Source organism: Chiloscyllium punctatum, chromosome 4 (genome assembly GCF_047496795.1).
Source record: "Chiloscyllium punctatum isolate Juve2018m chromosome 4, sChiPun1.3, whole genome shotgun sequence".
Lineage (NCBI taxonomy): Eukaryota > Metazoa > Chordata > Chondrichthyes > Orectolobiformes > Hemiscylliidae > Chiloscyllium > Chiloscyllium punctatum.
The window spans coordinates 82,217,237-82,231,976 of record NC_092742.1 but is presented as its reverse complement, the minus strand read 5'-3'; the positions used below and the strand labels follow the sequence as shown (position 1 = coordinate 82,231,976).

The 14,740-nt window shown below is 42.0% G+C and overlaps 1 protein-coding gene across 1 annotated transcript in view; it reads right to left on the bottom strand.

The window, feature by feature from the left end:
• LOC140476477 (cysteine-rich motor neuron 1 protein-like) overlaps positions 1 to 14,740 on the bottom strand; it is a 251,069-nt gene that overhangs the window by 65,526 nt on the left and 170,803 nt on the right. The window contains exon 3 of the mRNA XM_072569166.1: positions 9,991 to 10,233. Within this exon, the coding sequence (XP_072425267.1) occupies positions 9,991 to 10,233 (243 nt within the window). The remainder of the gene's footprint in view (positions 1 to 9,990; positions 10,234 to 14,740) is intronic.

Below are 14,740 nucleotides of genomic sequence, written 5' to 3'. Positions count from 1 at the left end.
TGATTTAAACTCTATGCAATGCTTCACGTTCCCCCAATCTTGAGTGCTGCTGACAAAATACATTTTGGCAAAGCTTTCGGTCTTGCTTTTATCAGGACATATCACAAGAATACCCCACTTCAAAAGGAAAACTAACATAATTCATCAGTAATGCTGAAGTAATCAAAGGGATTTTGATTGGCAGAGATATTCTACATGATAATTATTAACTGAAAAGCTTGGACTAAGGTATCCTTTTCCATATTCTGTAATGCTAAGTGACTAACTTCTCTCAATCTCTTTCTTCAACAACATCAGGTCAACTCATGGCATTGCTAGCTTGCTCTTGAGTTTCACCTCATCCTTCACTTAAATTAAGAAAGTTTGCATTGAATAAGAGGAACAAGGGTGGCAGGCTGGAAACAGGACGTGCTTGAACAGGCTTGCAAATATAAGCATCTACAATAGAAAATCCATTCCTGGATGTAAAAACAAGATGATATTCAAACTACTGAGCCTGAACATCAAATCTGAAAATCAAATTGCTGCTCAATTACCCAAATCCAGAAGGCAACAGAGATGGAGAAGTCACCAATCCTTGGAAAAACCAGGAGTCAATGATCAATTTCACCATCTTTTGCTATTTGCCTGAGGTAAGTTCAAAGATTTGAAGTCTAAATTCAGTGCAAGTCTGTTCCCTCTATTCATGTAGAAATCATACTAATATTGAATCTAATTTGTCTGATACAATTAAAAAGCAAAAGTTGAGTTCAACTTGACCAGGTGACCAGTGTTCAGATGATAGATTTTGTTGCTTGGGTTGATTCACAAACAACAGGCCAAACAAAACTTGCAAACATGAATGTTACCAAATCCTGGAATCACTATGGCTGTTAAATGTTAAATCAAGAGTTTTTCAGAAAATGACACCATTTCAGTAAGTTATAAGTTTTCGATAACAATGCAAATGAACCCATTGTTCAATTGTACTTTATACCATGGCTCCCATTTGCAATGAAGATTGGCAAATGGTTTTACCTGAATGACGCCTCTCTTCTGTCAGGCATTTATTCAGCTCATTCCCTATCTTGGTTATCAGGTTTCTTTGTCAGCGCACGGCAAAACAAATCCTGTGTCTTTACGTGATGCCATTTATGTAACAGTGAATCACATTGCAAAGTCAAGCATGTCTTTGCTTGCAAGTACATGACTGTTTTGTATGTTTTACTGGAAGCTGCAGTACATCAACAGTGCATTTTCCAGTGATTCTCAGGTAACTAGAAATGTACGATGATTTTTTTTTCTTTATTCATTCATGACACGTGAGCTTCACTGGTTGGGCCAGCATTTATTGACCATCCCTAGTTGTCCTTGAAAAGATGATAGTGAGCTGCCTTCATACGCTGCTGCAGTCCACATGTTGTTAGGGAGGGAATTCCAGGAGTTTGACCCAGAGACACTAAAGGAAGGTAATATCTTTCCAAGTCAATATTATGGGTTGCTTGTTCCCATGTACCTACTGCCTTTGGCTAGATGGAAGTGGTCATAGATTTGGAGGGTGCTGTCTAAAGATATTTTGTGAATTTCTGCAGTGTATCTTGCAGATAGTATACACTCCTGTAATTGAAGGGAGTGGATGTTTGCAAATATGGTTCCAATCAAGTGGGCTGCTTTGTTCTGGATAGTATTAAGCTTCTTGAACGTTGTTGAAGTTGCACCCATGCAGGCAACTTGGGGGTATTACATCATATTCTTGATTCATGCCTTATAGGTGATGGATAACCTTTGGACAGTTAGGAAATGAGTTACTCATCACAATGTTCCTAGCCTCTGATCTGCTCTTGTAACCACTGTGTTTATATAGCAAGCTCAGTTGAGTCTCTGGTCAATGGTAACCCCAAAGATGTTGATAGCGGGGGATTCAGCGTTGTTAAGGCCATTGAATGTCAAGGGGCAGTGGTTAGATTGTCTCTTACTGGAGATGGTCATTGATGCCACACAAATGCCTGGCAATGTTACTTGCTGCTTGTCAGTCAAAGCCTGGATATTGTCCAGATCTTGCTGCATTTGACCATGGACCATTTCAGTATCTGAGGAGTTGGGAACGCTGCTAAACATGGTACACTCACCAGCAACCATCCCCAGTTCTGACCTTATGATGGTCATTGTTGAAGCAGCTAAGGATGGCTGGGCCTAGGACACTCACCTAACGAACGCCTTCAGAGATATCCTGGAGTTGAGATGACTGACATCCACCAGCCTCAACTATCTTCTTATGTGCCAGGAATGACTCCAACCAATGGAGAATTCACCCCGATATCCATTGATTAAAGTTTTGCCAGGAGTCCTTAATGTCACACTCGGCAGAATGCAGCCTTGATGTCAAGGGCTGTCACTCTCCCCTCACCTTGGGAATTCTGCTTTTTTGTCCATGTTTGACCCAAGGTTGTAATGAGGTCAGGAGCTGAGTGGTCCTGGTGGATCCCAAACTAGGCTTTACTGAGCAGGTTATTGCTGAGCAGGTGCTGCTTGATAGCACTGTTGATGACCCATTCCATCACTTTACTTTTGATTGAGGAGTAGGCTGATGGGGCAGTAATTGGCTGGATTGGATTTGTCCTGATGGGTGTGTACAAGACACACTTGGGCAATTTTCCACATTGTCGAGTAAATGCCAGTGTTGTAACTGTAATGGAACGGTTTGACTAGGAGAGCAGCAAGTTCTGGAGCACAGGTCTTCACTACTGTTGCTGGAATACTGGCAGGGCTTTTGCATTCTCCAGTGTTTCCAGCCATTTCTTAATATTACATGGAGTGAATCGAGTTGGCTGAAGACTGGTATTTGTAATGCTGAAGACCACTGGAGGAGGCTATAATGGATCATCTACTCGGGATTTCTGGCTGAAGATTGCTGCAAATGCTTCAGCCTTATGAGTTGCAATGATGTGCAGGATTCTTCCATCATTGAGGATGGGGATATTTGTGGAGCCCGCCCCTTCAGTGAATTGTTTAATCATCCACCACCATTCATGTCTGGATGTGGCAGGACTGCAGAGCTTAGATCTGCTCCGCTGATTGTGGCATTGCTTAGCCCTGTCTACCATTTGCTGCTTATATTGTTTGGCACACAAGTAATCCAGTCAGGTAGCTTCACCAGGTTGACACCTCATTTTTAGGCATGCTTGGTGCTGCTCCTGGCACTCTCCATTGAACCTTGCTTGATGGCAATAGGGTTGAGTGGAGGAACTTCCAGGCCATGTGATTACAGATTGTGCTGAAGTACAGTTCTGCTGCTGTTGATGGTTCACACCATGTCATAGATGCCCAGTCTTGAGTTGCTACATCTGACTGAAGTCTGTCCCATTTAGCACGGTGATAGTGCCACACAACACGATGGAGGTTATTCTCAATGTGAAGGTAGGACTTCACATCCACAAGGACTATGCGGTGGTCATGCTTACTGATACTGTCATGGACAGATACATTTGCTTGTGGTAGATTACCCAGGATGAGGTCAAGTATGTTTTTCCCTCTTTTCAGTTCCCTCACCATCAGCCACACACTCAGTTTAGCAGCTCTGTCCTTTATAATCTGACCAGCTCTATCAGTAATGCTGCTGCCAAGTCACTCTTGGTTGTGGGCAATGAAATCCCCTGCAGGAGTGCATCCTCTGCCCTTGCTATCCTCATATCCTCAGTCCAACTGTTGTTTAATGTGGAAGAGTACTGATTCATCAGCCGAGGGAGGACGGTATGTGGTAACCAGCAGGAGGTTTCCTTGCCCTTGTTAAACCTGAAGCCATGAGACCTCATGGGATCCACAGTCAATGTTGAGTACTTCCATGGCAACCTCTTCCCACTGTCCACCTCTGTGCATCCACCTCTGCTAGTGGGACAGGATATATCCGGAGATGGCGATAGTGGTGTCTGGGACCCTGTCTGTAAGTTATGATTCCCTAAGTCTAATATGAGGTTGTTGACTTCTTTGCCAAGTTGGTAAGTCTGTTCACAGACGTTCGGTCACCATGGTAGGTAACATTATCAGTGAGCTTCTGGTGAAGCATTGCTGTTCTGTCCTGCTTGCTATTTGTATATCCCGGTTTGTTGAGATGGGTGGTATCATTTCTGGTTTTGTTTCTTCATGGTTGGTATATGGGGTCTAACTCTACATGTTTGTTAACGGAGTTCTGGGTTGAGTGCTAGGCCTCCAGGAATTCTCCTGCATATCTTGGTTTGGCATGTCCTAGGATGGATACATTGTCCTAGTTGAATTGGTGTCCTTGTTTGCCCGTGTATATGGACACAAGTGATAGTTGATCATGTCTCTTGGTAGCTAGTGGTGTTCGTGTACCCTGATGGCTAGTTGAGACATATGTAGGCCAGACCAGGTGAGGATGGCAGATTTCCTTTGCTGAAGGACATTACAGAGCCAGGACATTGTCATCACGGTCATCAGTAGATTCTTAACTTTTAACCTGTATACATGGCACAGTGGTTAGCACTACTGCCTCATAGCGCCAGAGACCCGGGTTCAACTCCCACCTCAGGCAACTGTCTGTGTGGAGTTTGCACATTCTCCCAGTGTCTGTGTGTGTTTACTCCGGGTGCTCCATTTTCCTCCCACATTCCAAAGATGGGCAGGTTAGGTGAATTGGCCGTGCTAAATCACCCGTAGAGTTAGGTGAAGGGGTAAATGTAGGAGAATGGGTCTGGGTGGGTTACTCTTCGGAGGGTCGGTGTGGACTTGTTGGGCCGAAGGGCCTGTTTCCACACTGTAAGTAATCTAATCAATGTAACAGTGTACTCGCTCATTAATCAGAGGAGTTAAATGTAGGTGCAACTTTAATTCTTGTACATTATAAATGCTACACCATAAATTGAACTGGATTAAATGATGCTGTATTGCCTTATTAATGACCTAACCCATTCTGGGCAGGAATAAGAAAACCTATGTTCGATTCAATTGAGAAATTGGAGACTGAAGTTTTGCAAGCAACATCAAAAATTCACTTTAACTTCATATTTTTAGAATTTTAGCTTCCATCTGTCCAGTTTTAATGTTCTTATACTGCACTTTAGGCTGGATTTTTTATTACCATATCAACTGAATTGTCCATCACATCTCCTCATTTGAGGTTTGGGCTATGGAGTTCAATTGGATTGGTTTATGCTTCTGAGCAAAGCCTTACAGTGGTTTGACACTGGCCTCTGTGGGATGGCTGACGAGGAGGCCTCCTACTCTCATCACTTGCCATTAGTAATATTGAAAGCACTTTTACAAACTGACAAAAAAACCCTGCTTAGCCGCGTTACAAGAGCCTAGATTAGAGTGGTGCTGGAAAAGCAGGTCAGGCAGCATCCAAGGAGCAGGTAAAATCGACGTTGCGGGCAAAAGCTCTTCATCAGGAATGAGGCCTCACTTTCGCCTGGCTGTGTTTAATGGCCAACAAGACCCAGCATGGGACTCAAAACCTGTTGCTTCTTGCTGAGAGGTAGGGACCCTACTATGACTTTGCCACAAAGTCTTCAACACAACCCAGTAAACTGACTTTTATCTAAAAGTCAAGCTGGCTTATAGATGACGCAGAGAACTTGGTATCATGTTTCTGTACTGAATCCAACTAAGATTGCCTCACTCTAATAAAACTGAATTCAATGCTAGCTAAAGGTTCAGTTGACCTCCTGGTAGAACACAATATCCTATAATCCAATGGATGCCCTGATGGATCATATCACAGCATGCAAGCTTGAAATTGTATCAAACATCATATAATTCCTTGGTAACACATAAATAAAGTCAAGAAGAACAAATTTGTCAATTTTTGTAAAGCACATGAATTATTGAAGGACGATTTTAAAAAAAAATCCTTACATTTTTGGTTTTAGCTACTTCAAAAGGCACTGGAGGTGATTTAAACCAGATGGACATAGTTTAGAATTTGCGCTAACCTTGTTTGAAAAGTCAAGTGCATTTTCTTTTCTTTATTCTTTTGTGGAATGTGAGTGTCACATTCTGTTACCCATACCTAATTACTCCTGAACTGAATGTCTTGCAAGGCAATTAAGAGACAAGTAGCAGCAGGTGAAATGAAAGCAAAAGGAACTTTAAGTGCTTGTGTCAGTCAGTCCACAAATGCCACCCAGCATCTTGTTCAAGGGCAAAACACTGAATGCTGAAACTCCAAAATAGAAACACCAACTGCTGGAAATGCTCAGCAGGTATTCCATGGAAAGAAACAGTGTTAGCATTTCTGATTGGCGATCTTTCATCAGAAATTGCATCTAATCCCTTTTCTGACGGATGGTGAGGTTCAGGTGCTGCTTCGACTGCAACATCCCACCATTAAACAGTCAAGAGTCAGGCCACCATCAAAAATCTGCCCCTGTTCCAGGCAGCACAGTAGCTCAGTGGTTAGCACAGATGCCTCACAGCACCAGGGACCCGGATTCTATTTCGGCCTTATCCAGCTGTGTGTGTGGAGCTTACACATCCTCCCGGTCTCTGTGTGGGTTTCTTCTGGGTGCTCTGGTTTCCTCCCACAGTCCAAAGGTGTGCAGGTTAGCTGGATTGGCCATGCTAAATTGCCCGTAGTGTTCAGGGATGTGCAGGTTAGGTGGATTAGCCATGGGAATGCAGAGTTTCAGCAGGGGGATGGGTCTGGGTGGATGCTCTTTGGAGGGTGGGTGTGGATTTGATGGGCCGAATAGCCTGCTTCAAAACCGAGGGATTCTATGATAATCAGGATGCTATGATGTGCTATTCCGGTGCTGCAGAAGAACCATAGATGCCTTAGCACAGAAGCCAATCTTGCATTCGCTGCTTTGTCAAACCCAACCTGGAGAATGGCAAAGGAAAATAATGCAAACGATGAATATCTGGAAGCAAAACTAAAATGACTGGAAAAGTGCAGGTAACGACAGAGGAGAACAAACATGCTGCTTTGACTGTGTGACCTCTAATAAAACTGGAAGGTATTACTGATAGACAACGTATAAATGAGCATAAGACAAAGGGAAGGAACAGGAGACAAAGTGGCATGTACAGTCTTCTTTCATGTTGTACTATATTAAGCATGCTGTGAGCGTTCACCTGAAGAACCTTCTAATGGTCAATTCAGGTACCTGTATTGAGGAAATTCTGCTGCTGCAACTTTCTTCGGAAGGAAGAGGTCCAACTCGTATGTCTGCCAAAGGAAGCACTTTCCCCTCACTCTGTGGGTATGGGTTGCTGTGCCTTGTGGAAAGGAAGACACGTGGCCCATCTTGGCCATCTTTCATACGTTTCCTGCCTTTTCTGAACAAGTTAGATATTGGGACTAGTAAAGAATAATAATTGCCACTGGCAGTTTATAAGTGCTGAAACACAGAGATGAGAACAAAATTTCAAGTATTGTCCAGAAGTTGGAAGCCATTTAAGTATTCACACGTTTGGGCCTGTCAAAAGTTCCATCAAGCCAACACTCACCACCCATGGATCAGGAAACAGATTTGTATGTTTTCTTCTTTTGGGTAGCTTTATTATGCTACTACCTGCTTCAGATGAAAGCATCCAACTCAGGCTTGACCTGAAAACGGAGCAGGGTGAAAATCTGTGGACAACAGGTGCAGGCAAGTCACACTTGTCCTCGGAGTGCACGGATGTGGCAGAGGCAACATGAGGACAAGGACACGGAGAACTAGAGAGTCTGCTCTGATGGATGCTGTAGGTATATAGAGACCTTTAACCACAAGCAACCACAAGATGTTCATCCATGACAGAAGTTTGACAATGACACTAACGATGCAGAAGTGGAGCTCATTGTTGGGAGAGAGAAATTCTCTTTCACATTCATGTTTCTGTGTTGCAATTCAAATGAAAATAATTGTTTATAAGCACCTCCAAAGAACCTTCCCAGCAAAGAATCATACATGTAAAAAATGCCATTGGATGTTAACTTGTCATTTATCAAACATGTACTTGTGTCTCTTGTTCAAGCGCATTTGAAAGATAAGGAAACATTGCATTTACATGTCATTATGGCCATGTTATATCGATGGCAATCTTTTGTCTTGCAAGATGACTGTTTGCATGTAGTGGTCAACCTGGTGTTAAACATCACTCAGTGTGACTCAGGAGCTCCACTCTAGTTTGGCAGTCTGTGCCTATTCTGTTTCAGAGGAAGCCAGTGAGGGCTGGACTCTGTTCTCTCTGCACTTCGTTCTCAGCTGATTGAGCTTTCCAATTTTGTTTGCCTCTTCTAATGCTCTTATGAAAGTTCAACCTCTGCTCAATTTTCCATTTGTTTGGATTTGTGTTTTCTGCATTTATTTCACAATATTTCAATATATCCACGTAACTGCAATCAAAGTGCTTTGTTAAAAAGAGTGTTGCATAGTCTCTGTATTTATTTAATATTTTGCCCATTTGATGATTTACATGATCAACATTTTTTGATGCCAATTAAGCCTTGATGTGGACAAAACAAATTCTGTTAAGAGATTTGTATTGTCATGTTACTTTCCATTTAAATGACAAATGCTGATTTAACCTGTATTGCTCATTTGACCTAATTTCCTTTTCATGGTAATTAGCTGCAAATAACTAGTGGAAACAATAGTAGCAGCAAACATACTTGAACTTCACTGCAGCTTGGTAAAGGTAGCAAGATGATTAGCATCATCAAAAGTCTTTCATTGAGTTACTGTCATATAACTTACTAAGGAAACCTCAGCAAGGTGGCAACTAAATACTGAATGCATGTTTTGTTTTGAAATGACATGCCTCCCTAATATGCAGTAGGCAGGCAACGTGGTCATTAACAATAATTGCACTGGATATCAGTACAACTATTTACCTATTTTAAATGTACACTGCTCAACTGACAGCCACTGCACTCAGATGGGCTATGTAAAAATGGTGTTGAATACAACATTATCCTTTTGCACTCAACAGAGCTTTGATCTAATAATAGCAACAATGAATCTTCTCTAGCCTGACATGGTTCTAGATGAAATCAGAGCTACCATTTTAAAACAGCTTTCAACAACTCACTCCAACATGCACACCAATGACTTATACCGCCGGTAAACTGGCTTAATGAATTAGCCAACTTGGTGCATCATTGAGTTTTCAGTATTCCACCAATGCTTTTGATCTTCCATTATGTTGTTGTAATGACAACTGCGACTAAGGAACAGTAGGGATATATCAAACATATCAAAAATAAAATCAAAACAGCTTATTGCAAATCCTGGAAACCTGAAATAAAAACTGAAAATGCTAGAAACACTAAGTGTATCAGGGTGTATCTGTAGACACAGAGGTGGAAGAACATGAATTTAAGATGAATGACATCCTATATCTCCTGTCACTTATTAGCCAAGGCAAGCACTAAGCAATTCAAGCTCCAATAAGGTTCTGAGTTGAAAGAGTTAGTGTGAGTCAGTGAACCTCGAAGGGTTGGATGGCATTGTCCTCCTTTGGTATTTTTAAATAAGCCAGCAGTGCAGCACAAGTGGAAAATAGGGTAGAGTCATAGAGATGTACAGCATGGAAACCGACCCTTCGGTCCAACTCGTCAATGCTGACCAGATATCCTAACCTAATCTAGACCCATTTGCCAGCACTTGGCCCATATCCCTCTAAACTCTTCCTATCCATATAGGCAAGAGTGAGGACTGCAGATGCTGGAAACCAGAGTTTAGATCAGAGTGGTGCTGGAAAAGCACAGCAGGTCAGGCAGCATCCGAGGAGCAGGATTCCTGATGAAGGGATTTTGCCTGAAACGTCGATTCTCCTGCTCCTTGGATGCTGCCTGACCTGCTGTGCTTTTCCAGCACCAATCTAATCTAAACCCTCCCTTCCTATTCACATACCCACCAAGATGCCTTTTAAATGCTGTAATACATGCTATACGATGAGGTCCTCTTAAATAAGTGTCAATGGATTGTTACTTTTCTATAAATTACCATTATCACATTTTAAGGGCATTAACATACAACGCACAAGAGCTAAATATTTTGAAAACAATACCTGGTCTGCATTCGTATACGTCACAACACTCTCCTGGTAATCCTGTTGCTTCAGAAACTAGAACACGTTGGTGAGCAAAGGGACAGCTCTCCTCTTTGCAGGCCATTTTGTTACACTGGCAGACACTTGGTGTTGGGCAGCACTGGCCTGGTGGGGTGTATCCTTTAACAAGTACTGAATCCTCAGGGCAAAGAGATTCAAATTGTATTGGGCAGCGTTCGTTGGAACAATCCCATGTGACATCTGAGTAAAAGGAGAGGAACAATGTAAGAAGTTGAATCCAATGTACAACTGATCTAGCACATATCATTTCAAATACAGTTCAATATACATTTAATTCATCTAGATCAAGGAAACCCAGCGATTATAATAAAAACAATGTCCCAGTAACATATACAGCTTCTACAATTTTGTGATTGTCATGCTTTGTACAACTGAAAATAAACTAGTCCCTCTTCCATTTTTGTGTTGGTTAAGGTGTAGACTTGAGGGTCGAAAAATAAGAATCATTTCTACCTTTTTACCCAAAGCTGCCAGTGCCCTGTTTGTAAAAATAACTTTGTATTTATCTTACACCTTTCATGTTGGAGAATAACCAAAAGTGCTTTAGAAGACCGTAAACAGATAAAATTGGACACAAAGTTTAATGAGAGGGGTAACTCAGAGACCTAGGTCTTGAAGGAAGGTAGAGGTCATGGAATGATGCACTGCTTGGCAGCAGTCAAAACGAGATCTATTGTTACCACATGCTTTTGTCCCACATCATTAAGACAACTTCTATTCTCCAAACATTGTTTTGGGTTATCAGAGTGAAACAGTCAACTTCTGCCAGGTTTTGGGCAGATTTGCATTGTTTATTTGTGCCTCCATCAAGCACAATAATTCAATCTCATGTACACAAGTCAGAAGGAGAAGGCTTTCATCCCAAGGCTCTGGACAGGATTCAAATCCAATTCGTACAACAGGAAGGGAAGTGTTCAAACCTAACTACTTTGTTGATTGTTATTTCAATTAATTGGCTTTCAATCATTGCAGTGGAGTTGGTTATACATAATATAATAGCAAGTCCTGATAACTAGATCTAGTGCTATCTAAAACGATGAGTCATAAGTCAAGGTAATGAAAAATGCCACTGACACTTTTCCATCTATTGGTTTTAATTGCATTGCAAATAATTTTAAACAATATGCTTAAGGCAAAATTAGATCAGTTATTTTAAGAAAAGCATAATATTATGTCACGCTAATCCAATTTTGACAACTACTTCACTTATTTAATTAACTGAAGCAGCAATAAGAGCCTATTTCACTGGCCATGTGGAACTAATACTGTGTAGAGAAGTCTTAGTGCAATTGTGAAAAAGTACAGCAGACGACTCCAATTCTAATTTGTGGAACATACATTCTTTGGAAGATTTGCATCTTAAATCCATTTGAATTTGAACTCTAGCGACTATGCCTTCCAGAAAAATCCGACAAGAATTGCAGTGTTTTCTGACATGAAGTTATTGAATGGCACTGTATTCAACGCAAAACGCTTTCTAACAGTGCTCAAATAAAATGACCTGTTTACTTTTTTAGACTCTAACAGGCAGCCGGCAATTAATGAAATGATTAAATTAAAGAATATAAGATGACGCTCCTGCAAGAACACACTGGCATTACAAGACCAGTAATGCACAAAGACTACTGGTCTACGTGAAGCAATCACTGTGAAGGAACAGGATTACATGTTCAATTCAATTTTGCTATCACATTCTTCATTTTCTCTTTGTACAGTCACAGTGCTGAGAGAGATGACTGTTCCACAGACAGCAGCATCAAGGCTAACAATGTTTTTCAGCGATAAAACAAAAATTGGTATTTATATAAAATGTTTCACAACCCAAGATACCTCAAAGTGCTTGATATTCAATTAATTGTAGTCCCTCCTACAAAGTCGGACACACAGCAGCTAATTTGCTTACAAACTCCCACAAAGAGAGGTAGACCATTCAGCCCTTCCAACCTGCTCTGCAACTCAATGCATTTTGGCTGATCGTCCACTTTAATGCTTCTTTTCCAACACTCTCTCCATAACCCATTTTGCCAATGAAATAGCAATTAAGTAAGAACTAAATGTGAATTCTGTTTTAATTAAGTTGGTCAAAGGAAAAACATCGATCTGGACACCACGAGGTTTTCACATTGATCCACATGTGCAAGCTCAGCTTATTATCTCACCTCCAAGTGTGAACATTCATCTGTGTAGTTTCAGCCTATAGAACATGGAACATTACAGCGCAGTACAGGCCCTTCGTTGTTGCGCCAACCTGTGAAACCAATCTGAAGCCCATCTAATATACACTTTTCCATTTTCATCCATATGTCTATCCAGTGACCATTTAAATGTCCTTAAAGTTGGCGAATCTACTACTGTTGCAGGCAGGCTGCTCCAGACTCCTATAACTCTAAGTAAAGAATCTATCTCTGACATCTGACCTATATCTATTACCCCTCAATTTAAAGCTATGTCCCCTCATGCTAGCCATTGCCATCTGAGGAAAAAGGCTCTCACTGTCCAACCTATCTAGCCCTCCGATTATCTTATATGTCTCATTTAAGTTACCTCTCAACTTTCCTGTCTCTGATGAAAACAGCCTCAACTCCTTCAGCCTTTCCTTGTAAGGTCTTTCCTCCGTACCAGGCAACATCCTGGTAAATCTCCTTTGAACCCTTTCCTAAGCTTCCACATCCTTCCTATAATGCGGTGACCAGAACTGTACGCAATACTCCAAGTGCGGTCGCACCAGAGTTTTGTACAGCTGCAGCATAACCTCGTGGCTCCGAAACTCAATCTCTCCACCAATAAAAGCTTACATACCATCTGCCTTCTTAAAACCCTATCAACCTTGGTGGCAACTTTCAGGGATCTATGCAGATCTCTCTGTTCATTTACGTTACCATTCGCCCAGTACTCTGCATTCCTGATGCTCCTTCCAAAGTGAATCGCCTCACACTTTTTTGCATGAAACTCCATTTGCCACCTCTAAGCCCAGCTCTGTAGCTTAATTATGTCCTTCTGTAACCAGCAACAGCCTTTGGCGATATCCACAACTCTACCAACCTTAGTGTCATCTGCAAATTTACTAACCCATCCTTCTAACCCATCCTTCTACTCATCCAGGTCATTTATAAAATTGACAAACAGCAGTGGCCCCAAAACAGTTCCTTGTGGAACATCACTAGTAACTGAACTCCAGGATGAATATTTCCCCTCAACCATCATCGTCTTGTCTTCTTTCAGCTAACTAATTTCTGATCCAAACTGCTAAAGCACCCTCAATCCCATGCTTCTGTATTTTGTGCAGCAGCCTACCGTGGTGAACCATATCCTTACTTACTGCCTAATTGAAATCCATATACACCACATCAACCGCTTTACCTCCATCCACCTGTTTGGTCATCTTCTCAAACAATTCAATTAGTTTGGTGAGGCTCAACCTACTCTTCACAAAACCGGCCTAGTTGAATGGCTCAAAATTCAGGTGAGCAAAGCTAGTTATCTCTGAGCTACATTGACCTTAGATGCCACAGAGTGCATGGGGGGGTGGGGGGGTGGGGGCAGCGTTGCACTGCTTTCCATTTGGTGCGGCTGTTAGCACATGCAGTCAGCTTTAACTGGAAGAACGCAGAATATGATTTTGATCAGCTCCCAGCCCTGACTGGATGCCAAGCTGGCATTTTTGAGCTCAATGCTCCAGTTAATGCTGCTCCTTCAATCTTAAAGCAACTTAAAAGGGGATTGAACTCCTTTGATTTCCAGCCGTAGCTTGACACAGTGAGGCATGCAGGTTAGTGCTCAGTATTCATCATCTCAGTTATTCTAAAACAGTTCACCTGTGCATCTGAATTTGAGCCAATTTGGTAAACTAAAGGATGGTTATTGGTTGATGAGGGGGATTCACTGATGGCATGGAGGTATCATGCATATAATGAAAGCAGAAGTCAGATAGTACGTAGGGACGGACCAAGGGCTGGAAGGGGAGTAGACTGTTATCAGCGCTGTCGCCCTGGGTAAGTACTGGGGTGGGCTGTCCTAGAGGTGGCCGCAAAGTGTGAAGGGCGATTGGGTACACCATTCTGACCGTGGTCGTCTGGCTGGGGGTGGAGTTGGGGAAGCAGGACGACTGTCCTAAAGTGGTCGGAAGGTGTGTCAGGGTGGACCGGGTACCAGAACGGGCATAGGGGCGGGCTGCCTTAAAGTGGCCGAAAAGTGGGAGGGACGAGTGGTTTACTGGGTTGCTGGAGGAGGGAGTCTGTATTCTATGCACTTTTTAAAAAATGTAATTGCACTGTCTTAAATGTATTTGTTACTGGTTTGTGACAATAGAATGTGGGATTTGAGGTTTGTCTTTATTTCCTGAAAACTGGTTGAACGATAAGGTTTGGGGCCTGGCTTTGCCGCTCCTCTCCCTTGTAAAATTACTGTTTCTCTGGAGACAGCTGTTAATGTTAACTGTTTTGTAAACTGTGTATTGTTTAATAAAATTTTACAAAATGAAAGGAGTATACTTAAGAGGGAAATCAGGAGGGCAAAACGGGGACAAAAGATAGCTTTGGCAAATAGAATGAAGGAGAATCTAAAGGGGTTTTACAAATATATTAAGGACAAAAGGGTAACTAGGGAGAGAATAGGGCCCTCAAAGATCAGCAAGGCAGCCTTTATGATGAGCCACAGAAAATGGGGGAGATACTAAATGAGTATTTTG